The sequence below is a fragment of the Heptranchias perlo genome, chromosome 11 (genome assembly GCF_035084215.1).
Source record: "Heptranchias perlo isolate sHepPer1 chromosome 11, sHepPer1.hap1, whole genome shotgun sequence".
Classification (NCBI taxonomy): Eukaryota; Metazoa; Chordata; class Chondrichthyes; order Hexanchiformes; family Hexanchidae; genus Heptranchias; species Heptranchias perlo.
The window spans coordinates 41,384,057-41,410,910 of record NC_090335.1 but is presented as its reverse complement, the minus strand read 5'-3'; the positions used below and the strand labels follow the sequence as shown (position 1 = coordinate 41,410,910).

The following is a 26,854-nucleotide window of genomic DNA, read 5'->3' as shown; positions in this document are numbered from 1 at the left end:
CAAGAGATAATGGACAATGTATATTGGCAGCCCATTCAACACGGGAGCTGGATCTAATCTTGTCCTCACCTGAGATACACACACAAATCACATGTAACGCACACTCAGAAACCCTGGACGATTTTCCTCTCCTAACCCAAGGGCTCCAAGACAAATTGTAGTGCCACACTGCTGCACCATCTGAGATCAGCTAGCTCAGCACAGAACAGGGATTAAACCAGCCCCTTTCTGGTCTATACGACTCAGTTACTCACTGGATAACCTCATTGAGCCACTGGGGAAGTAACTACCACTTTTTCCTGCGAAATGCAGGAATGAACTGTAGACATGGGTGTGCTGTAAAACACAAGCCCTCAGTCACCTATTTTAGCAAAATTAAAATACACCGAAGCATTCATTGCAACTATTAGTACACATCAATGTATGCGATAGACCAAATTCTTGATTTTTTTTTTGCTATCAGGAATGTTACTGCAGCATAATGGCAATGCCTTCATGTCAGCTGTACCAATTAATGCTCCTTCATCATTACTTTCATAAGAAAACTAAACATTTTTAAATGTTGTAAGTGTTTCTTTGTAATGTCATTGTCTTAAGAAAACATTCCTCAGGAGCTTATTTCAAGTGAACATTAAGATTTCACCTAGGAACAATTTCTATATCAAACAGAAGCAGCAGGAAGGAGAAATCATCACAATAATTTTGATCAAGAAAACTATTTTCTCTGGAATATTTTATTTACCCCTAAGAGAATTGATGGCATTTTACTCCAAGTATAATTAACAACAGCCATAGTCAAAAGCTGTTCTACCATCTTTACCATTTGTTGGCCAGAGCAAAGACCACAGCACCATGGGTCTCACAGCTGTACAGGGGAGGCGGGTGGGGAGGAGAACGGTCAGGTGAGCAATAGTGATAGGGGATTCGATAGTTAGGGGAACAGACAGGCATTTCTTCGGCCGCAGACATGATTCCAGGATGGTATGTTGCCTCCCTGGTGCCAGGTTCAAGGATGTCACTTAGCAGCTGCAGAACGTTCTGGAGGGGAAGGGTGAACAGCCGGAGGTTGTGATCCATATTGGTACCAACGATATAGGTAGAAAGGGGGCTGAGGTCCTGCAGGCAGATTTTAAGGAGTTGGGAAAGAGATTAACAAGCAGGACCTCAAAAGGTAGTAATCTCTGGATTACTCCCAGTGCCACGCACTAGTGAGTATAGAAATAGGAGGATAGAGCAGACGAATGCGTGGCTGGAGAGATGGTGCAGGAGGGAGGGCTTTAGATTCCTGGGGCATTGTGACCAGTTCTGGGGGAGGTGGGACCTGTACAGGTTGGACAGGTTGCACCTCAACAGAGCTGAGACCAATGTCCTCGCGGGAAGGTTTGCTAGTGCTGTGGGGGAGGGTTTAAACTAATTTAGCAGGATGATGGACACCAGGATATAGCATTGGAAAGAAGAAACATGGTACACAAAGGATTGGGAGAGAAAGATAGCACTAGAATAGGAAAAAGTATGGTAATAGGTGGGATCAGACTGAAAGAGAGTACAAGTCTAAGATTGGTTTACAGTGCATGTGTGTAAACGCACGAAGCGTGGTAAACAAGGTTGGTGAGCTGCAGGCGCAAATAGTCACATGGGAATACAATGTCGTGGCGATAACGGAGACCTGGCTCAACAAAGGGCAGGATTGGGTACTAAATATTCCTGGATACAAGGTGTTCAGGAAAGATAGGGAAGGAAAGAAAGGAGGGGTGTGGCAGTATTGATTAAGGGGAATACTGCAATGCTGGAGAGAAAGGATGTCCTGGAGGGGTCAAGGAGAGAATCTATTTGGTTAGAATTAAGAAACAAAAGAAGTGCCATTGCGCTACTGGGTGTATTCTATAGGCCACCAATAAGTGGGAAGGATATAGAGGAGCAAAGTTGCAGGGAAATTACAGAGAGGTGCAAAAGCCATAGAGTACTGATAACGGGGGACTTCAACTATCATATTATTACTATCCCAATATATATTAGAAGGGGCAGAGGGGGAGGAATTTTTGAAGTGTGTTCAGCAGAATTTTCTTGACCAGTACGTTTCCAGCCCAACGAGGAAGGAGGCATTGCTGGATTTGCTTTTGGGGAATGAGGCAGTTCAAGTGGAGCAAGTGTCAATGGGGGATCATTTAGGGAACAGCGATCGTAGTATCATAAGGTTTAGAATAGCTATGGAAAAGGACTTGAACCGCTCTAAAGTAAAAAATACTCAATTGGAGGAGGGCCAATATCAGTGGGATGAGAACAGATCTGGTCCAGGTAAATTGGAGTGAAAGATTGGCAGGCAAAACTATAATTGAACAATGGGCGGCCCTTAAGGGTTTGGGTACAGTCTAGATACATTCCCACAAGGGAGAAACATAAGGAAACTAAAACCAGAGCTCCCTGGATGGCAAAAAGGATAGAATCATAGAATCATAGAAGTTTACAACATGGAAACAGGCCCTTCGGCCCAACATGTCCATGTCGCCCAGTTTATACCACTAAGCTAGTCCCAATTGCCTGCACTTGGCCCATATCCCTCTATACCCATCTTACCCATGTAACTGTCCAAATGCTTTTTAAAAGACAAAATTGTACCCGCCTCTACTACTGCCTCTGGCAGCTCGTTCCAGACACTCACCACCCTTTGAGTGAAAAAATTGCCCCTCTGGACCCTTTTGTATCTCTCCCCTCTCACCTTAAATCTATGTCCCCTCGTTATAGACTCCCCTACCTTTGGGAAAAGATTTTGACTATCTACCTTATCTATGCCCCTCATTATTTTATAGACTTGTATAAGATCACCCCTAAACCTCCTACTCTCCAGGGAAAAAAGTCCCAGTCTATCTAACCTCTCCCTATAAGTCAAACCATCAAGTCCCAGTGGCATCCTAGTAAATCTTTTCTGCACTCTTTCTAGTTTCTATAATAGGGTGACCAGAACTGTACACAGTATTCCAAGTGTGGCCTTACTAATGTCTTGTACAACTTCAACAAGACATCCCAACTCCTGTATTCAATGTTCTGACCAATGAAACCAAGCATGCTGAATGCCTTCTTCACCACCCTATCCACCTGTGACTCCACTTTCAAGGAGCTATGAATCTGTACTCCTAGATCTCTTTGTTCTATAACTCTCCCCAACGCCCTACCATTAACGGAGTAGGTCCTGGCCCGTTAGAGAGTAAGATGAAGCAGAAAAAAGGGGTGTATGACAGATGTCAAGTTGATAACACAAGTGAGAACAAGGCTGAATACAGGAAGTTCAGAGGAGAAGTGAGAAAGGAAATAAGAGGGGCAAAGAGAGTATATGAGAATAGACTGGTGGCCAACATGAAAGGGAATCCAAAAGCCTTCTATAGGCATGTAAACAGGTAAACGGGTAATAAGGAGGGGTGGGGCTGATTAGGGACCAAAAAGATCTACTCATGGGGGCAGAGGGCATGGCCGAGGTACTAAATGAGTACTTTGCATTTGTCTTTACCAAGGAAGAAGACGCTGCCAGAGTCTCAGTAAATGAAGATATAGTTGAGATACTGGACGGGCTAAAAATTGAAAAAAAAGGAGGTACTGGAAAGGCTAGCTGTACTTAAAGTAGATAAGTCACCCGGTCTGGATGGGATGCATCCTAGGTTGCTGAAGGAAGTAAGGATGGAAATTGCGGAGGTACTGGCCATAATCTTCCAAATATCCCCAGATGCGAGTGTGGTGCCAGAGGACTAGAGAATTGCAAAAAAAAAAAGGGTGTAAGAATAAACCCAGCAACTACAGGCCAGTCAGTTTAACCTCGGTGGTGGGGAAACTTTTAGAAACAATAATCCAGGACAGAATTAGCAGTCACTTGCACATTTGTGGACTGATTAGGGAAAGCCAGCACGGATTTATTAAAGGCAAATCACGTTTAACCAACTTGATTGAGTTTTTTGATGAGGTAACAGAAAGGGTAGATGAGGGCAATGAAGTTGATTTTGTGTATATGGACTTTCAAAAGGCGTTTGATAAAGTGCCGCATAATAGGCTTGTCATCAAAGTTAAAGCCCATGGAATAAAAGGGACAGTGACAGCATGGTTACAAAATTGGCGAAGTGATAAGAAAGTATGGTGAACAGTTGTTTTTCGGACTGGAGGGAGGTATACAGTGGTGTTCCCCAGGGGTCAGTATTAGGACCTACTGCTTTTCTTGATATATATTAATAAGTTGGACTTGGGTGTACAGGGCACAATTTCAAAACATGCAGATGACACAAAATTTGGAAGTGTAGTGAACAGTGAGGAGGATAGTGATAGACTTCAAGAGGTTATAGATAGGCTGGTAGAATGGGCGGACACGTAGCAGATGAAATTTAACCCAGAAAAATGCGAGGAGATACATTTCGGTTGGAAGAACGAGGAGAGGCAATATAAATTAAAGGACACAATTCTAAAAGGGGCACAGGAACAGAGAGATCTGGGGGTATATGTACACAAATCGTTGAAGGTGGCAGGGCAGGTTGAGAATGCGGTTAAAAAAGCATACAGGATCCTGGGCTTTATAAATAAAGGCATAGAGTACAAATGTAAGGAAAGCATGATGAACCTTTATAAAACACTGGTTCGGCCACAACTGGAGTATTGTGTCCCGTTCTGGGCAGCGGACTTTAGGAAAGATGTGAAGGCCTTGGAGAGGGTGCAGAAGAGATTTACTAGAATGATTACAGGGATGAGGGACTTTAGTTACGTGGGTAGACTGGAGAAGCTGGGATTGTTCTCCTTGGAACAGAGAAGGTTGAGAGGAGATTTGATAGATGTGTTCAAAATCATGAAGGGTCTAGACAGAGTAAATAGAGAGAAACTTCCCATTGGTGGAAGGGTCAAGAACCAGAGGACATGGATTTAAGGTGATTGGCAAAAGAACCAAAGATGATATGAGGAAAAACCTTTTTTTTAAAACACAGCGAGTGGTTAGGATCTGGAATGCACTGCCTGAGGGGGTGGTGGAGGCAGATTCAATCACTGCTTTCAGAAGGGAACTCGATAAGTACTTGAAAGGAAAACATTTGCAGGGCTGCGGGGATAGGATGGAGGAATGGGCCTAGTTGCTTGGAGCCGGCACGGACTCAATGGGCTGAACGGCCTCCTTCCGTGCTGTAACCTTTCTATGATTCTAGTTCAGTGAGCAAAAACTTGCTAGTTGCCAGAATAATCTTCATCACGGGCACGTTTAAGAAGCTTATTTAGCAGCTTGTGCTACAGCTGGAATGATCATGAAAGACTCAATAATAAATTCACTCCTTCCCTTGAACACTAAAATAGTTATTAAAAAAACATATCATCCTTTGCTAAGTAAACCACTGTTTGTCTATTTTTATAGCTGTCGGAGGAAGATGAATTAATATTTCTTAAAGGTAAAATGAGAATAGAAGCAAAGAAAAATGATCCTACCTGGATGATTAAGAAGCGTGTCAAGTTCTTCTTTGGCAACCACCATCCTCAACTTGTCACTGCTATCAATAACAAAAATGATGGCCTGGCCTTCCCTGAAGTGACCATGAAGAGGTATTACACTGTGTGCAGCTGCACCATTAAGAGCATATCACTTTAGTTATATGTTGTGTGTGTAGTAGCCAATGCACTGTATACATTACCATTTTAGAATGGCTAGCCAAAATTAGTTTGCCTCACTTTAACAACTTGATATATATACAGATGCTTTAGTCATGACATCTGAAGTAACCAAGATCCATTTCTCTTCAAGTTAAATAAACCAGTTGGTAATTGTTTCTCTACATTAGGGGGGGTGATTTTTTCGGGTGGGAAGCCTGTACTTTTCCGCCCCGACGTTAAACCCGGAAATAAAGCCGGTTGCAGTCGCGACCCAAAGAACAACTGTTTTCAACTCCCACCTGCCCCCAACCCACCCGTTCTTGGGGTTTAAAATCACCCCCTAAGTGGCCTTGGCTCAGTGGCAGCACTTTCAACTTTGAGTCAGAAGGCTGTGGGTTCAAACCGCCCCCTCCTCCAGGACTTGAGAACTGCATTTTCAGAGTTACCATCTTTCAGATAAGATGTTAATCCAAGGCCCTGTCTGCCTGCTCAGGTGGACATAAATGATCCTACTATTTGAAGAGCACGGGAGTTCTCCTGTATCCTGGCCAATGTTTATCCCTCAACCAACACCACCAAAAACAGATTAATTGATCATTTTTTATTGTTTGTGAGACCTCTATGCAAATTGACTGCTGCATTTGCTTACAAAACAGTGACCAGACTCCTTTGGCTTTAAAGCACTTTGGACATCCCGAGGATGTGAAAGGCACCATGTAATTGGAAGTTCCTTCCTTCTTATATTTTGTGACTTAGTTAAACCATGTACTGATTGTGAAAATTTGTTATGTTTGTTACATAAAACATTAAATAGTTACAGTTACTTAAATCGGTAGCAACTTAAAGCATTTGACTCGATTGGTAGAAATGGTGTGTGGGTTTAGTTACATTAAGCTGTTACTTCTGATTCTGAAAATTGCTATCTGAAAAGTTAACCATAGACAGCAATGTAAAGGAATATTAATTACTTCCTTTTAAGATGCATTTTAAAATCTCTTCATTCTAGGCAGGAAACAAAATTCTTAAAGACACTATCCACCATACAATAATCTTTGTTTATGGGTCCATAATTAATACATAAACCTAATAAAAGATAACATTCTATTTCCTCAGTAAGCTTACAATTGAAAACTAAAATGAAAGAGTGCAGTGGTTGCACAGGTGACTTTTCAGATAAATTCATTAACTGGAACAGCCTCTTCTGAAAGCTGTACTCGAGTATTACTACGATGATCACTGAGTAAAGTTTGCATCGCCAACTTTTTCAATTCTCATGTTCTAACCACAATTTCTATTGATTTCTGTATTGTAAATTTGAACCGTTTTAGCTGAGTTGGAAAGCTGCTCAACTCTTCAAGAAGGGCATTGCAATCAGAGAGCGAGCATGTCTTATAGATATTGATATAAAAATATGAAATCATCACTGATTGTGCAGCTGTGCAAGCCTTGCAACATTACCGAGGGTCTTGCAAGAAAGCTTGCGATGGTCACAAGGTCCCTTTAATAAACAAGGATTTTAGCTGTTCACACTTACAAACAAATCATTACTACTTTATTGATGGATGGAGACCAAAGTCATTTTATACTGTTCAATTACTAAATCAATCAGTCTAACAGCTCCTGCTAAGTATGAATAGACTTCCAAATATGCTACAAGTGCTTGAAAACATTACTGATTTGCTTTTCTTTTATCCACAAAATGTATGTTAAATAAACTTATTTCTTGCACTATTTTCAAGTTTATTATTGTTTAGAAAAAAATAAAAAAGCAAATACACTTCTTTTAAGCTCTACTTACATTTGTTACAAATGTAAGGCTGTGTTGAGATGAATTATAGTTCTAAACAGTGCAAAATTATTTCCACTGATTTTAAATTGGAGTAAATACTCTTCATTTAGATAAGTTTAAACCAACTTTGAAAGATACTGATTTCAATTAGATTGGAAACAGTCCTATTTGAACTACAGTATATTTCTATTCCTGAAACACAAGCTGGTGCATTGGTCTGACAGTAATTTGATACTGCCTGACCCATCTTTTAATTCAGGCAAATCAAATTCAGCCCTCATCAATCCGAACTGAACTGAATCCACAGTGCAAACAGGATCTCTGTTCTCCTGAGTTCGCTTTTAAATAAATCAATGTCCTGATCTGCAAAGAGCAGCTGAATAGAAACATTAAAGTGCCTCTTCACCAGCTCCTGTATACAGTCCTGATGTTAAAAAAGACAATCATGGATTTCATGATCAACAGCTATGCAAAAATAAAATGGCCACTTAGCCTGACATTGGAGCAGTTACTTTTTATATTTGAACACACCAATCCAGCACCTAGATTGTGGTCCCTGGTTATTTAGATGACTTTGTTTGAACATTCCTATCTGAGTATGAAAAATTTTGTAATTTGTCAGGTTAATTTATTACATGTTCCTATTCCCCATAAAAATTAAATACCAAAGTTATCTGATTTTTTGAACAGTGGATTTATAATGAAAGTATGAGTTTTGTCATTGGTTTCAATCCTCTGTGGTTATGAATTATGCAAAAGTAACCATGCAAATTTTCTGTTAACCTACTGCAATTTTTTGTACACAGCACTTACTTATAATAGTGTTCCCATAGGTTTCGATATCTTCCCTGGCCAGACATATCAAACACAGTAAAGGACAGGCTGGGGAAAAAAATGGGGGAAAAGTATCAACCAGATGTCTGACTCATCTGCAAACCCAATATCACGCTCGACTTCCCAAACCAAGTTACTGAGAAGTTCACACAGGTACAGTTTCTGTTTGTCCATATGAACCTAGAAATTAATGTTGGCAATATTAAATGGACAAATGCTTAACATGCACATTTTAACTGGATTAGTGCTTTGCTTAAATAGAAGACAGAGGAGCTTCATGTGAACCAGTAAGCATTCTGTCAGCAGGCTATAGATTCCACACTCTCTCTCTCTATACAGGTACATATCCCACTTACCTTCAGAGAACACAAGTACTGCTGGAGCTTAATTAGCTAAAACGGCACTGTTTACAAGCACAGAGCACTGCATCTTTCCACTGCTTGTCCATCTAGGGCCACCATACCAATCAGAGTGCAGGGAGAATCTCCATGTGTACATGCCCAGTAGAACTTTAGTTACATCTCATTGTACCTAACTGATATCGCAAACCTCATCAAATTAATTTTCAAAATCCATTAGATTGAGTGAAAGAGCTCACATAAGAAAATGAGTGCTCATTTAGAACAAATGTGTTAGTGTTCTGGGGTTTGTAAAAACAAGGTTTGAGTGTTAAAATATGGCAAGTGAAAATCAACCACATATACAATTAGAGATATTGTGTAACATTAATATGCTGAGTTAATCTTATTTTGCTAGTCTTGTTTAGATTGTTGAGGCAATAAAATGTTGAAGCTCGGTTTTCTCCTCCGCAGCAGGTTCTGTACTTGTCACAAATAGAAAAACAGGTATGTTTCAGTAACATGGCTAAAGTACATTACTAAACAGCTATTTTGATTATTCCCATCCTTGCAATTATCAGCATGTAAACAATTATGTTCACAACAAAAAACAGAAGTTGAGAACAGTATCTGCCCTATATCCACGTTAGTTTACTTGATCAGGAAGGTATGAGAATCCAGACTGGTGAGATCAATCTCATGGACAGCATCAGCATTGCCGTGTTGAATATGATTGAATGCTGAAGAAAGAAACCTTCCTCCTTACCTGAAAACCACCAAGATTCCAATAGGTCAAAAGTTCGATCCTTATTTACTTTTTTGAAAAATAATTACTATCCAGTTCTATTCCTTCCTATCAAGTAGACCAAAGCAAATAGTGCAGTATGTAATGAAAACAGAATAGTACCCAGAAGTCTTGAAATTCTCTATGCTGAATCCAATGGTTGGAACAATGTCTTGTACTTGAGCCTGTAAAACAATGACACTGCTCAGCACAGAATATCATTCTGCCTGAAAATAATTTCTGGTTACAGGTCAGGTCAAAATTCCAGTTCATGTTTTACATTTTTTGTACATTGTATTCCAAGTTAATTACTGGTTTAAATATGTACCCTTAAAAAAATCTCATTATAAGATAAAACTACAATATTACATAGAATGTACAGCACAGAAACAGGCCATTTGGCCCAACAGGTCCATGCCAGTGTTTATGCTCCACACGAGCCTCCTCCTACCCTTCATTATCTAACCACAACAACATATCCTTCTAGTCCTTTCTCCCTTTTGTGTTTATCTAGCTTCCCCTTAAATGCATCTATGATAGTCACCTCAACTACTCCTTAGACCCAGGAGCTGGCCTCCAAGCGGGTGGACATCCAGAACAAGCGCTTCTACCTGGACGTGAAGCAGAACGCCAAGGGCCGCTTCATGAAGATCGCCGAGGTGGGCGCGGGCGGCAACAAGAGCCAGCTGACCCTCTCCATGGCGGTGGCGGCCGAGTTCCGCGACTACCTCGGGGATTTCATCGAGCACTACGCGCAGCTGGGCCTCTCGGACTCGGACGCCGGCCTGAGCTCCGACGAGCCCCGCCGTGCGCTGAAGAGCGAGTTCCTGGTGCGGGAGAACCGCAAGTATTACATGGACCTGAAGGAGAACCAGCGAGGTCGCTTCCTGCGCATCTGCCAGACCTTAAATCGAGGCACCGGCTTGGAGGGGACGTAAGGCCAGACCATCGCCCTGCCGGCCCAAGGGCTCATCGAGTTCAGGGACGCGCTGGCGAAGCTGATCGACGACTACGGCGTGGACGACGAGCCGTGCGGCCAGTCTGAGTTGCCCGAGGGCACGTCCATCACCGTGGACAGCAAGCGCTTCTTCTTCGACGTGGGCTCCAACAAGTACGGCGTGTTCACGCGAGTGAGTGAGGTGAAGCCCTCTTACAGGAACTCCATCACCATCCCCTATAAAGCCTGGTCCAAGTTCGGCAGCACCTTCAGCAAGTACGCCGAGAAGATGAAGGAGATCCAGGACAAACATCGGGACAAGAAGGAAAAAGCAGGAACTAAGTGTCACAAAACATATTCGAAAGTTCTTTATCTGAATGCACGTAGCATTCGTAACAAAATGAATGCGTTAACTGCACAAATAACTACGTATGGGTATGATCTTGTGGCCATTACAGAAACATGGCTGCAGGGTGACAACGACTGGGAATTAAATATGCCAGGGTATTTAACAATCAGGAAGGACAGGCAGGAAGGAAGGGGAGGTGGGGTGGCTATGTTAGTAAAGGAAGGAATCACTGTAATACAGAGAAATGATATTGGGACAAAGGATCAGGATAATGAAACAGTTTGGGTGGAGATAAGGAATAATAAGGGGCAAAAAACACTACTGGGCATAGTATGTAGGCCTCCTAATAGTTGCAACTCTGCTGGAAGAAGTATTAATCAGGAAATAGTCGGGGCATGTAATAAGGGAACAGCTATAATTATGGGGGATTTTAACTATCATATTAACTGGACAAATCAAATTGGGCAGGGCAACCTTGAGGAAGAGTTTATTGAGTGTATTAGGAATGGATTTCTTGAGCAGTATGTAACTGATCCTACAAGGGGGCAAGCAACCTTGGACCTGGTCCTGTGTAATGAGCCAGGATTAATTAATAATGTCCTAGTTAAGGATCCCCTTGGAATGAGTGACCATAACATGGTCACATTCCATATCCAATTAGAGGGTGAGAAGGTTGGTTCTCAAACAAGCGTACTGAGCTTGAATAAAGGAGACTATGATGGTATGAGGGCGGAATTGATTAAAGTGGACTGGGAAAATAGATTAAAGGGTAAGACGGTACATGATCAGTGGTGTTCATTTAAGGAGTTATTTTACAACTTTCAAAACAAATATATTCCACTGAGGAAAAAAGGGTGTAAAAGAAATGACAGCCATCCGTGGCTAAGTAAAGAAATTAAGGATAGTATCCGACTAAAAACAAGGACATATATGGTAGCCAAACTTAGTGGGAGGATAGAAGATTGGGAAGTCTTCAAAAGACAGCAAAAAGTAACGAAAGGATTGATTAAGAAAGGGAAGATAGATTATGAAAATAAATTAGCAAAAAATATAAAAACAGATAGCAAGAGTTTCTATCGTTATATAAAAAGAAAAAGGGTGGCTAAGGCAAACGTAGGTCCCTTAGAGGATGAGACCGGGAAATTAATGGTGGGAAACATGGAGATGGCAAAAATGCTGAACAAATATTTTGTTTCAGTCTTTACGGTAGAGGACACTAAGAATATCCCAACACTGGACAAACAGGGGGTTCTAGGGGGGAGGAGCTAAATACGATTAAAATTACTAAGGAATTGGTACTTAGTAAATTAATGGGACTCAAGGCGGATAAATCCCCTGGACCTGATGGCTTACATCCTAGGGTCTTGAGGGAAGTGGCAGTGGGGATTGTGGATGCTTTGGTAATAATTTTCCAAAATTTTCTGGACTTGGTAAAGGTCCCGGCAGATTGGAAAACTGCTAATGTAACACCCTTATTTAAAAAGGGTAGTAGGCAGAAGGCTGGAAATTATAGACCAGTTAGCCTAACATCTGTGGTGGGTAAAATTTTGGAGTCTATTATTAAGGAGACAGTAGCAGAACATTTGGATAAACATAATTTAATAGGACAAAGTCAGCATGGCTTTACGAAGGGGAAGTCATGTCTGACAAATTTGCTTGAGTTCTTTGAGGATATAACGTACAGGGTGGATAAAGGGGAACCAGTGGACGTAGTGTATTTAGACTTCCAGAAGGCATTCGACAAGGTGCCACATAAAAGATTATTGCTCAAGATAAAGAATCACTGGATTGGGGGTAATATTCTGGCATGGGTGGAGGATTGGTTATCTAACAGGAAGCAGAGAGTTGGGATAAATGGTTCATTCTCGGACTGGCAACCAGTGGCCAGTGGTGTTCCGCAGGGGTCGGTGCTGGGTCCCCAATTCGTTACAATCTATATTAACGATTTGGAGGAGGGGACCGAGTATAACATATCAAAGTTTGCAGATGATACAAAGATGGGAGGGAAAGTAGAGAGTGAGGAGGACATAAAAAACCTGCAGGGGGATATAGACAGGCTGGGTGAGTGGGCGGAGATTTGGCAGATGCAATACAATGTTGGAAAATGTGAGGTTATGCACTTTGGCAGGAAAAACCAGAGAGCAAGTTATTATCTTGATGGCAAGAGACTGGAAAGTACTGCAGTACAAAGGGATCTGGGGGTCCTAGTGCAAGAAAATCAAAAAGTTAGTATGCAGGTGCAGCAGGTGATCAAGAAGGCCAACGGAATGTTGGCGTTTATTGCTAGGGGGATAGAATATAAAAACAGGGACGTATTGCTGCAGTTATATAAGGTATTGGTGAGACCGCACCTGGAATACTGCGTACAGTTTTGGTCTCCATACATAAGAAAAGATATACTTGCTCTCGAGGCAGTACAAAGAAGGTTCACTCGGTTAATCCCAGGGATGAGGGGGCGGACATATGAGGAGAGGTTGAGTAGATTGGGACTCTACTCATTGGAGTTCAGAAGAATGAGAGGCGATCTTATTGAAACATATAAGATTGTGAGGGGGCTTGATCGGGTGGATGTGGTGAGGATGTTCCCAAGGATGGGTGAAACTAGAACTAGGGGGCATAATCTTAGAATAAGGGGCTGCTCCTTCAAAACTGAGATGAGGGGAAACTTCTTCACTCAGAGGGTGGTAGGTCTGTGGAATTTGCTGCCCCAGGAAGCTGTGGAAGCTACATCATTGAATAAATTCAAAGTAGAAATAGACAGTTTCCTAGAAGTAAAGGGAATTAGGAGTTACGGGGAGCGGGCAGGAAATTGGCCATGAATTTAGATTTGAGGTTAGGATCAGATCAGCCATGATCTTATTAAATGGCGGAGCAGGCTCGAAGGGCCGATTGGCCTACTCCTGTTCCTATTTCTTATGTTCTTATGGTAGCGAGTTCCATATTCCAACCACTCTCTGGGTAAAGAAGTTTCTCCTGAATTCCCTACTGCATTTATTAGTGACTATCTTATATTTATGACCCCTAGTTCTGGACTCCCCCACAACATTTTCTCTACATCTACCCTATCAAACCCTTTCATAATCTTAAAGACCTCTATTACGTCACCCCATAGTCGTATTTTTTCTAGAGAATAGATCCCCAACATGTTCAATCTTTCCTGAAAGGTATAACCTATCAATTCTGATATCATCCTAGTAAATCCAGTGCCTCTATATCCTTTTTATAATATGGAGACCAGAACTGTTCACATTACTCCAAGTGTGGTCGAACCAAGATTCTATACAAGTTTAACATAACTTCCCTGCTTTTCAATGCCCTCTAGAAATGAACACCAGTGCTTTGTTTGCTTTTTCTTGTAAAAAATGGCCTTATTAACCTGCGTCACTACATTTAGTAATTTGTGACTCTGTACCCCCAGATCCCTCTGCTCCTCTACCCATTTAGACTCTCATTTTCCAAGTAGTGTGTGGCTTCTTTATTCTTCCTACCAAAATGTACCACCTCACACTTACCTACATTGAAATTCATTTGCCAATTACACACCCATTCTGCAAGTTTATTAATGTCTTCCTGTATTTTGTCGCAGTCCTCTTTAGTATTAACTATACCCCCCAACTTGGTGTCGTTCGCAAATTTTGAAATTGTACTTCCGATTCCAGAGTCCAAATGTTTATGTAAATGGTGAACGACAATGGTTCCAGCACCAATCCTTGTGGAACACCACTTCCCATCTTTTGCCAGTCTGAGTACCTACCTTTAACACCTACTCTCTGTTTTCTGTTTTGTAGCCAGTTTGTGATCCATCCTGCTACTTGTTCCCTGACTCCACATGCTCTGATCTTAGTCATGAGTCCACAATGCGATACCTTATCGAAAGCCATTTGAAAATCCAAATATATTACATCTATTGCATTACCCTTGTCTACCTTTTCTGTTACTTCTTCAAAGAATTGGTCAAGCATGACCTTCCCTTTTGAAATCCGTGCTGACTATTCTTTATTATATTTTCAGTTTCTAGATGTTTTTCTATTACATCTTTGAGTAAGGATTCCATTATCTTCCCTACCACCAATGTTAAGCTAATTGGTCTATAGTTCCCTGGACTTGTTCTAGCTCAGTTTTTAAATATAGGAATAACATTAGTTATCCTTTTTTAAAAAATTTGTTCATGGGATGTGGGCGTCGCTGGCGAGGCCAGTATTTATTGCCCATCCCTAATTGCCCTTGAGAAGGTGGTGGTGAGCCGCCTTCTTGAACCACTGCAGTCCGTGTGGTGACGGTTCTCCCACAGTGCTGTTAGGAAGAGAGCTCCAGGATTTTGACCCAGCGACAATGAAGGAACGGCGATATATTTCCAAGTCGGGATGGTGTGTGAGTTGGAGGGGAACGTGCAGGTGGTGTTGTTCCCATGTGCCTGCTGCCCTTGTCCTTCTAGGTGGTAGAGGTCACGGGTTTGGGAGGTGCTGTCGAAGAAGCCTTGGCGAGTTGCTGAAGTGCATCCTGTGGATGGTACACACTGCAGCCACAGTGCGCCGGTGGTGAAGGGAGTGAATGTTTAGGGTGGTGGATGGGGTGCCAATCAAGCGGGCTGCTTTGTCTTGGATGGTGTCGAGCTTCTTGAGTGTTGTTGCAGCTGCACTCATCCAGGCAAGTGGAGAGTATTCCATCACACTCCTGACTTGTGCCTTGTAGATGGTGGAAAGGCTTTGGGGAGTCAGGAGGTGAGTCACTCGCCGCAGAATACCCAGCCTCTGACCTGCTCTTGTATCCAGTCCTCTGCCACTATTCCCTTTTCTAATGAATTTTTATATATGTGTGATAGTGCCTCTGCTAGCTCTTCCCTAACTTCTTTTAATTTGCATGGATGCAATCCATCAAACCAGAGGTTTTATCCTCTCTAAGTTTGATTAGTTTATCAATTATCTCCCCCTTTCCTTAACTGTATTTTATTCTAGTCCATTTAAAATAATATGTTTCCTACATTACAACAGTGACTTCACTTCAAAAGTATATAATTGGTTGTATTGTACTTTGGGACGCCCTGAGGTCGTGAAAGGCGCGATATAAACGCAAGTCTTTCTTCCTTTATATAGCTGCTCAATTGGGGTGCCAGCAAGTCGGTATGTAGGTTCAGTAAATTATTTCAGGTCTGCATTTAGCAAATAGCTGAAGTTGAGGAATCTGAATTTGGCATCCAGCACTCCCTCATTAGGCCAATAATCATATCAGGACCCTGAAACTATGTTGTGGGATAGTAATGGATAAATGTTGCACTGCTGTAGCAGAGGCATTAACCGGTTTAAAATAAATGGTTTAATATCACTATTAAAATAGCAAAGGGAGGGATATGAGATGACAGCATTAAGCATTTATCCGTTATTATCCCACGATGTAATTTCAGGGCCTAGGTTTTATCTTAATTTCTTAACTAACAAACAACCATTCACCCTTTAAAGGGGCAGTAAGCTTTTTGTTTTTATTTAAAAATAAGGGTACATGTATCATCACCCCTCTGGAGAGTACTTGTAAAGGTTACATGAAATTATAAAACCTCTGTTAGTTAACACTGGCAGCATGACCATCAAAATCGATTAAAGATATTAAAAGGTTGATTTCTGACCTTTGTAGACTAAAAGCAATGAAAATAAAGTCTGTCTAGTGTGATGCTTTTGCAACTCTTCACCAAGCATTTCAATTATGTCATTTTGACTGCACTTAATCTTCACTGCAGAAATAGCAAAATCTGGAGAGTTAGGACTGGGGTTGCTGATAAATGTGGGAGTACTTTTTGTTTCTTCACAGTAAATAAGAACACTTTACACTGGATTAAGGATTTCCATTTAAAATTTGCATGAAAAATATTTAGTTATTTCAAAAATATGGAAAAAGTAGCAAGAACATAGAAAGTACCAATGACAACAAAACCACCAATTTTCCATCTTCTATTAATGCCTTATTTAGTGAGATCCAAGCATGCATAGCAAAAGAAGATACAGAAGTTTAGAGCTAGGGAAAGGAAAACAGCGGACTAGTGATAATAGAGAAACAAAGAAATAAACATGAAATGAGAAAAGAAAGAACTTGCATTTATATAGTGCCTTTCACTACCTCCGAACGTCCCAAAGCGCTTTACAGCCAATGGAGTACTTTCGAAGTGTAGCCACTGTTGTAATGTAGGAAACGCGGCAGCCAATTTGCACACAAGATCCCACAAACAGCAATGTGACAATGACCAGATAATCTGTTTTAGTGATGTTGGTTGAGGGATAAATACTGGCCAGGACACCAGGGAGAACTCCCCTGCTCTTCTTCAAAATAGTGCCATGGGATCTTTTTTTCCACCTGAGGGCAGACAGGACCTCAGTTTAACGTCTCATCTGAAAGATGCCATCTCCAACAGTACAGCATTCCCTCAGTAGTGCACTGGAGTGTCAGCATAGATTATGTGCTCAAGTCGCTCGAGTGGGGACCTGAACCCACAATCTTCTGACTCAGAGGCATGTGTTACCACTCAGCCACTGAAGTATGAGGCAAAGAAATAAAAAAATCAAATCAAACTAAGTAAAAAAAAACAAAGAAAAATGGGACAATCAAGAAAGAGACTGATTATTAAAGAAAACACAAGTAGAAAGAGGGGCATGGAATAAAGTGTATACATAGGAGGAAATAAGATTATTTCAATACAGAAGAGAAAGACCTGAAAGAAAAAGTGATTATGATTTGCAGGAAGAGGTTAGTTACAGACTGGTACTAACTTGGTTTCATTATACATGGCACACATAAACAATTTAGAAAAAAAAACTTACGTTTGAAGGCTTTAGACAATTAATTATAGTTGTTTTCCCACTATTGTCCAGCCCTAGACACAACACATGAACCTCCTTCTTCTTTAGACCAAGCCAGCCAGCTAGTTTGTCAAATAGCCCCATGATTACAACTCCAGCCGATCTAATTACAATTAAAAGGTGAGAAGGGTTAAATTTTATAATGTAGTTCAAGGACTTCAGAACAAATCACTCCTTTAAGTACAAGATACTTTTAAATAAATTCACTTCATTAAGTACAATTTCCAATTGTAAAAAGGAAGTAAATAAGCAGAGTTCAAATGAACCTTTGTTGTATTATCATAACACTGGTGGTTTAATGGATTACTGAGGAGTAACCTGACATTGCAGCAGAAGCTGGTTTAATTGGGTTTAACAGCATAAGCAGACTATAGTCACGGATTACTCTGCAAAAGCTTGAAATATTGCCATCCTTGAAACACATCTGCATCCTTGGAATGCTTTTTGATCAAAAAAGAATTCTTTTTTAACATTTAAAAAAAATAATTGAATCAGATATAGTTCTCTAAAAAAATTTAATCTGTTAATTGTAATATTAAAACAACAGAAAATAATCAGTTACTATTTCCTGTACAAATATCTGTTTCTAATTAAGGTAATAGAGCTATAACTTGTGACAGCCTCAGCAATGGAATGGATGGAAAGCAGAAGACAACACTAGAATACTTTAAGGGTACAATTATATTACAACTGCTGTTCCAAATCTGGTATCCATACAGTGTGATGTCAGACCCAAGCTACATTGCTAGGTGCAGATCGCACTGAGTTCAATGACAAAGGAGCTTCTATGTTCGGATGTATGCAAGCAGAATTCTTCTCTCCAGGTGGATACTTTTTATCGTTGAGAGCGGGTGGCATGACTACTTTCTCGTAACAATAAAAAGATTGGGATAAACTGAATGATACATGGGTTAGACACTAGCCATTCACCTCTAGGACCCGGGTTCAACTCCAGCCCCAGACTAATGGAATGAACGGGTGCTATGTCAAATGAGCTTGGGCAGTCTCAAACCAATTCCTAGTTGGCATGAGCCGACAGCACAACACTGTGGCACTAGTTAGCAGTGCCACTTAGAATGCCCTGCATTGTGGTGGCAAATGGAAAAACATACCATGCCAGTGCAGTAGAGTGCGCTCTTTTGAAATTAGGACTGAGACACATTGTTCAGACAGTCAGACAGTGGAGAACTTTATTCTGCCTCCAGATGCCCTATACCTGATCTGGTAATGCTTGATGCTGATATAGCATGCCTGAAATAGAAAGTGTTCCATTCCCCAGCACCTTGATTAGCACAATGTAAGACTGAAAAAAAAGGTTATGAAGTCTCAATGGGCTGCCTGGCACTTTTAAAACCAAGCTTTGCACTAAGCTGGAGCTACACAGAACCCAGTGGGAACTCTAGGCAATGCCAGACTGCCTTCTACATGTAGACTCATATATCTCACTTTAGTACATTCAGGAGCTGAACTAAGTCCCAATTTATACTGCCACTTGTGCATCAATGTGCACTTGAACACACTTCTAATTAATACAAAACTCACAGTATAACTGGACCATTTATAAGTTCAAGGTCCCCATCCAATTCCAAAGCACAACTTAAACACAACTACATCTGTTGACTAATGGTGCTATAAATGTTTTGCTGCAATACGAGAGAACAGTTTTTCTGTTGAATTGAGCATTACAAGCAGTTCACAAATAAAACCAGATTTCGTAAACTGTTAAATGACCACATTTTTATCTGTTGGCCATTCAGAAAAAAAGTCAATTATTAAGTTGGTAACCACCTAATTTCTTCCTCCAAAAGTATTAAGTACAGGCTTTACTTATGATAAAAGGATAAGTGGTCTCTACTGTCCTATGTTATGCATAGAGGGATGTATAATAGCACAAGCCATTCTGAGGGAAAATATACCAGCTCATCTTTCTTACAAAGTTTAACCATTAAAGGCTGCTTGGGAACTAAATTACTTTTATGGCTAAAAAATATAAAGTACAGTTTTCCCCATGAAATTACATAGCAACAAGCAAAGCATGTTTCAGAAACATAAAACCGGAATATAAAAATTGAGAAATTTAGGGATATTCTTGTAATGCCCCACATGACTTTGTAAAATCATGGATGAATGAAACATCAAAATAAAAAGGTCTCAATTTTATGTTTATATATAACCATCCAGCAATTGCAGTTTTCTAATAAAATCATATTACTCAGAGCACCCTTGCTTTACAATAAATATACTTTATATGGTCTTTAACATTATATATGAGAGAACATACGTTGCTTAGGCGTCATTGAAACAGAAAATTAAATATCAACAAATGAAACAACTGATGTGAAGTAGCATGTTTATTTTTCTCTAACCAATGCCACATTATATTGTAGCAAAATATTGTAGCAGTAGCACTTGCAAAAGATGATTTCCCTGAGTTTACAACAAATATTTACATTAACAGTGTCGTGTAGAAGTACATTCATTCAGAAGTATTCTCCTCCTGCTCCTCCTGTTGCATGTTCAGTATCTGCTAATTGATCACCAGTCACCCTCACTTGCCACATTGCTGCAAGTTTGCAACTTGCACAGCTCGGCACACTTTAAACCAGTTACAAAGCATGGACATCCAGGCATTTTACATGTGTACACTTGCTTGACAATAATCTCAGGAGAGTCTGTTCAAAGATGCAGTAGCTCCATACATTCAGTCAACTACAAAAAGTGCTCTGACAAAAACCTGAAACATTGGGGCCAATTTTCGGATGGCCGAGCGGGTGTGTTGGGGGCGGGGGGGCTCCTAAAATGGCGGAATCCTGGAGCGGGTTCGGAGCCCGGCTCCAACCCGCTCACTTCCGGGTTCCCCAGTGACGCGTTGGTGCGCGCGCGCAGCTCCCGCATGCGGGACTCCCACCGGCAATTAAAGCCGGCAGGATGATAATTTAGATACTTTTATAGCTATTTGAGGTACTTGACAGATCTCATTGGCAGGAGATTTTGGCAGGGGTGCAATTTTGAAGGATCCGCAGCGTGTTTCCCGTGCTGTGGGAAACACTCCCTGTTGGAGCAGACATATTTCAGCCAGCAGCCAATGGGAGATGCAAAGGATTTTTTGACAGTTGGGGGGAAAACCTCATTTATTGCAGCAGGGCACTCTGTCACTTCAGACAAAGTTTTGGTTGCAACACCTTTGTCTTTCCACTCAAAATTATTAATTTATACCCTAAACTCTGCTGTGCAAACACATTTACCTACTTTGCGGACCCCCTCAAACTCACAGTCAGGATGGGGGGGTGCCATGGCTGCATTCATCACTTCATTCGAGGATGAGCAGCATCACCAGCCTTGCCAGGCAGGCCGTCCACCTCCGCCACATGGAGCTCCACGACACAGTGCTGCGCCACAGGCACCTGCACAAAATAGTCGTGCAACTACACATACACCCACTGTAGGGTGACCCTATGGGTGGCATCAAGTGTGGGTGTTTATGGTGAACCTCATGAAAGGGAGTTATTTCACAAGCCAGTCAAGAATGGCCAAGATGTGGCAGTAGTGGTGACAATATAATATTTAATGCGGGTTGAACAAAAATGAAATATAAATGAAAAACATGACAAAGCATCAAACACCCTTGTGCATCCCCCCTTTGTGCTCACAAAACCTTTGCCTTACGCTTCCTACTACTCCTACGTGGTACTTCCCCTGTAGCTGCAGCAGAGGTAGTGGCAGGTTGCTCTTGTTCATGCCCTGATGATTAGATGCTTTGGGCCGACGCCCTCTGGGTTTCGGTGCCCGTGAGGGCCCCTCCAAAGACTGCTCCGCCTGCAACTGTGCAAGGGCAGACTCGACCACCTGGAGAGGAGGCAGCATTGCGGGTACTGGTTGAGAGGGGGGCAACGGGTGAGACATGGGAGCGCTTCCATGTCCCCTATCGCCATCATCCCTCTCCTGGGTCAGGCCCACATTACTCCTACCACCCTGATGGACGACAGTTTGGAGGACATGTGTGAAGCCTTGTAAGGCTAGTGCTAGTGTGTCTGCCTGCTTGTTTATGGCGGCAGAAAGTTGCTCACCCTGAGACCGAACGGCCGTTGTCAGGGCCTCAATGGACTCATTGTTGAGCCGTGCTTGAAGCTCGATGGAGGCTAGCCTTCCCTCCATCGCAGACATTCCCGCACTTACCCGTGACACTATCTCAGAGATGCCCTCATGTCCCTGTGACAGTATCTCAGAGATTCCCTCCTGTACCTGTGCCACCATTCCACTCATGCAGGAGTTGGACTCCTCCATCCTCTGTGCGATTGTGGAGAGTGTGCGTGGCACCTGTTCCAGCACCTCGCAAACGTGTTTCTGCCCCTCAATCATTCTCCTTTTAAAGGATGGCCCCCAGGGTTCAGCATCTGTGTCCAGCTGAGCAGAGCCTGGAGAAGAATGCTCCTACTGAAGCGGACTCTCCACAGCTGCCCCTGCCACCAATGTCTGCTCATGCTCACGTGTGTGGTGACTCACCATGTGCAACCCCAACTAACTGAGGATGGGGACCCACCGAGGTGTGTGTATCTGCACTGGTGGATGGCTCGCTCAGATGTGACAATACCCCCTAAGAGGCCGGCATGTCCTCCAAGGAATTGCCCTCCGCCGTCACAGCAGTCCCTGAAGGCCTTGTAAGAGAACAGAAGGCAATATTAAGCATGATGACAGATGTTGAGGTATGTTAACATCATTTGCTATTGTGAATGCTGAATGTTAAAGTTCTGTTACCAGCCGTTTGTCGGGTGGCAGTCTCAGCGTCCCTGACGGACAGGCACTCAAGGGTGCAGCTCAATTCAAGAGCCTCCTGCTCCGCGTCCATGAGGACGACCTGATGTTGCGGCCCCCCTCCGGTCTTTGCCCTCTCCCCTGCATTCTGGGCTCTCTTCTCCTATAAGGGGAGAACGTAGAGAGGCGTGAATGAGGGATGGTGACGTGGCCAACCACTGAATGCATTGGTTTGGGTGAGGCTGACCGTGAAAGAGATGCATCAGAGGGTGAGTATGAGACAGAACCATGACATTGTCTAAGGATTGGGTTGAGTGGTAGTGGTGAGATGAGTACTTGGGAGGTGGATAAGTGCAGGTAAGTTGAGGATGAGGTTTAAGTGGATGTGAGGAGTGATGTGATAGAGTAGTGATGTGATAGAGTAGTGTTGGCAGTGCACAAGGAGTTGTGGGGTGGGGGCGGTGATGTAGAAGACAGAGTGTAGGAGACTGAGTAAGTGTACTCACTGTGGCTGACCTAGTTAGGTCATTGAAGCACTTCCTACACTGCATCCAGGTGCGGGAGACGTTGCTGCTGACCTCCTCTGCCACCTCGAGCCACGCCTTCTTGGTGGTAGAGGCAGGCCACTTCCTCCTGTCCGCTGGGTAGAAGATCTCCCTCCTCCTCCACACCCCATCAAGTAAGACCTGGAGTGAGGTATCATTAAACCTGGAGGCAGCCTTTCCCCTGGGCTGCTCCAAGGTCCTATGTCATTGTTTGCTGCAGGATCAGTCATTGGAGGAGTGTCCCTTTAAATAGAGCTCCTCCAGCTGACAGCCTGTGATGCGGGTGCGCAGTCCGCCCACTGCACAGGTTTCCGACGGGAAACCCAGAAGCCACGTTAAGTGGTTTCAATTTACCCACGATCGTGTGGGGAATGGACGGATTTCACTGGGCGGGTTACCCACAGTCGCCCCCCACTGCTGCCAACCCGCCTCCCTGGTAGGGGGCCATTAATTCTGTTTCTTTCTCCACAGTTGTTGCCTTATTTGCCGAGTTTCTCCAGCATTTTCCGTTTTTATTTTAGATTTCCAGCATCCGCAGTATTTTGCTTTTCAACTACAAAACTTTACTCATCACAAGCTGTTTATTTACACCAGCCATAGCCAATAGGACATCGGATGCTAGGTTAGCTTGCAATGCACTGTTTCAAGATTCCAATCCGATAGTTAGCACCAAGGTTATATACAAACATAAAATCAGTATAGAGGCACATAATGGGAATCAACATTAATCTTGGCCCAGAACCTTAACTCACTGGAATCACTTTTACCAGTTTCGGAGCTGGACGGGGCAGTCAAATGACTCTCCTCCCTATTCTTCCTCTCACTCTCCCAGTAGCAATGAATGCCAGAATGAGAAGGCAGGCCTTCTCTCAGACCCCTATCAATAATGCTCTTGAGCTGCTTATTAGACAGTGCATTACAGCTGCCTACGACTTGTATAGCTGAGGGCAACTTGTTGGCAATAACAGTTCTGAATATCTACTGTAACAATTAAAGCTTTTCTTTGCATTATACCTTCCCTGATTTTTATAAACACCCTCAAAAGAGGGCTGGTTTTGTTCAACAACCTTTACTTATTGCTGAAATTTGTCACACACACAAACATCAGAGTCAATACATGTTCAGCTCTTTAAATGCACCCCTTTCTACCTTTTCTTTGGTTTTGTGATAGAAAAAAAAATCAAATCAAGTTCTATTAAATGAGAACAGGTTTTGTTGCTGAATTGAATGGAACTCTCTCTCAATCTTTTACATTCCAGGGTAAAATCCATAAAATCAGTAATAGCCATTGAAATTTTTGCTGATCACAGTAATAGCTTTAAAAGGAGATACAGAATTCAAGATACCATAATTATATTTTGATATCATGGCACTTCCGAACTAATATTTTTTAAATCAACAGTGTCACTTTACTTTGCAGCATATCCAATTCATTTTCATCTCAGTTAAATATATATAAATATAATTAATTTAAGTTAGAAGTGTTGCCCATTGTTACCAGGAATTTAAATTATCTGCTACAGTACAAGGCTAAAAATCTGCAGCCTTCCTAGCACACTCCTACTGTAACTCAGGCAGGAGTGTGAGGAAGGGCCGCAAATTAGACCAGGACCTGGATCCTGGAACCTCCACCATGCCCTTACAAGGTCAGTAGAAGAGGAGGGGGCAGAGACACCCAACATCGGAAGTTCATGCGTCCCCAGATTCTCAGGTGGTGGGCACATCACCATCAGCACCATATGGTAAGAGCAGGCGTACTGGGCAGGTGAACGGCGCATGTGGGGATCAGTTGGATCTGAATTGTGGTAGAAGAAAATTTCAGCCCCCTTACTAAGGTATGTAAAAGCAATGACCTCCAGTGGGGTCAGTGGTAGAGATTATCAGCGGACACACCCTGGCACTTATGCCGGGATGCGTTCCCGCGGACTTTCCTCAGCCTGCATCTTTAATTAGTACCACAGCTTTTGATCTAATCAAACTATGTATTTATTTGTTATTATGACCGAATAAAATATATAAATGATATGACTCATCACATTAACAGCTGGCCATTCTGGGTAGATGCAGATGGGATCCCAGAGGTTTGGTCCAATTTGTGACATGAATGCACGAAAAGGATTTTTAAAAAAAAGTTTGTCCACAGTACTTTAGCAAAAAAAGTGTTTCACAGGCAGTAGGAATGCATATTTTGTGGTTACTGGTCAATTTATTACTGAATTAAAAGCATCATAAAGACAATTTCTGGAAAAATTCTAGTCTTCCATGAAATAAGCTTTCGTCTAGAAATGGGAGCCCATGTCAGACAAAGACAGAAGACATGACATGGCCATCAGCAATGTATTATAAATATCTCAGAAAATGAGACTGACTGGCTAACTCATTCAAGAGTTTCTCATTCACAAGTTGTTAACCTGGCAAGCGGAAATATTTGGCATGTAACTCACTGCTAGTGATGATATATCCTATTTACAGCATTCTCGTTGTAATTGCTATCAATATCAGTAAAGGATCACAACCATCATCACAGCCACTATTGGCAAGGTCACATAAAAAAGTGGAATTTTTGAGAAAAACTACAGATTGTAAATCTAATGAAATCAGTATAGTTAGGATTATTCTTTTTACAATGAAATACAAAGAAACAGGTTATAATTTCCCACAAATTAGTGAATGCCATTGGAGAGACTTAACACTGTCATCATTCATCGCCATCAACATCAGGGCCACAAAAATTTCCACCATTGTCATCCAGCCAGAAGCAAAAAGCAGATAATGTCTGTCAAACCTACTGCTGTCAGATCTGACACATTAAAGTGTGATTCACTGATACATTGGCCCTGAGTTTCTGCTAGATTTCACTGGCTTTTTCAGCGCAATCTGGCTGAATCAGTGAAAAACTATGGCGGAATTTTGATTTACACTGGACCGCCCAGTGTAATTAGAGTTTCCACAATGTTTTGCGTTGGCTAAAAAAAAATCGCGCTGAAGCCCACAAAACTGGCCGCACCCCGGATCGAAATAACGAGGATGGTGAGTTTCCGCCAATTGCGCCCGCCTGCGGCCGTTTTAAAATTAAGCTAGTTTTCTTAGGTGCACAGGCATTAGCGGGCACGTTTTAAACGTTTATAAATATTAGAAAATACTTAATTTACTAAGAAACTGACTAGCGTACAGCAATTCAAGTGGTAAATGCTACTATTGTTTTGTAAAGTCATTTTCAGTGATTTAAAATCAGGTTACTCACGGGTGAAGGACCAGACACTATTACTAAAAATGCTTATTTTTTGTGATAAACCCATTTTCAGCTGTATTAATAAAATTGCAGCAGGTCACCACTCTTAAATACATCAATGAATATTTTTTATTGCAAATAAAAACAAACAATTACGCTATGTTAAGCAGCCGGATTGCACTGATTCATGGAAGATTTTACATTTGTGATTTATGTTAACGCAATTTAGCGGAAACTCACAATAAAACCCAGCCGGTTGCTCACAGTACCCATGTGAAGAGACATCAGTGCATTTTTAAAACATTATATTTCTATTGGTATGATACATCATAACGACAAAGTGACATCCCCAGGTGGTTTCCTCAGATATTCTTGAGCTATTGTTTTCTTTTTCCCTAATTGAAAACATATTACAAATGTTCTAAATAGGATAAATTATCAGCTGTGAGTTGTGATAACTTGTGAGTGAGAAACTCTTCAGTAAGTTATCTAGTCAATCTAACTGAAAGATATTTATAATACATCACATGCAATGATGGCAACAGTAATGAGACTGTTGGTTAAAATAATAAGCAATGAGGTTACAAAGAATGAAAGCAGCAATGATAATTATCACGATGAGTAGTGTCCTGTTAACTGTCATAGTGATAATGGTAATTAGTAAAAGCCAGAAAATCTCTTTCAATGGCTTCTCATCCTGCTCCCGCACCAAAACCTCTGGAGTCCCCCAAGGATCCATCCTTGGCCCTCTCCGATTTCTCATCTACATGCTGTCTCTCGGTGACATCATCTGCAAACACGTCAGGTTCCACATGCATGCTGATGCTCTACTTCACCACCACCTCTCT

General features: G+C 41.9%; 1 protein-coding gene and 1 pseudogene across 6 annotated transcripts in view; one reads left to right on the top strand and one right to left on the bottom strand.

The window, feature by feature from the left end:
- arl6 (ADP-ribosylation factor-like 6) overlaps positions 1-26,854 on the bottom strand; it is a 39,877-nt gene that overhangs the window by 11,482 nt on the left and 1,541 nt on the right. For all 6 annotated transcript variants that reach the window (XR_010964400.1, XR_010964401.1, XR_010964402.1 and 3 more), the window contains exons 2-5: positions 17,439-17,580; positions 9,470-9,531; positions 8,204-8,272; positions 5,440-5,534 (exon numbers count right to left, since the gene is read on the bottom strand). Coding sequence is in view for 2 of the 6 variants with exons in the window: in XM_067992842.1 (XP_067848943.1) it covers positions 5,440-5,534; positions 8,204-8,272; positions 9,470-9,531; positions 17,439-17,561 (349 nt within the window). In the remaining 4 variants the exon portion in view is untranslated. The remainder of the gene's footprint in view (positions 1-5,439; positions 5,535-8,203; positions 8,273-9,469; positions 9,532-17,438; positions 17,581-26,854) is intronic.
- Positions 9,721-12,099, top strand: LOC137327521 (transcriptional activator protein Pur-alpha-like; annotated as a pseudogene).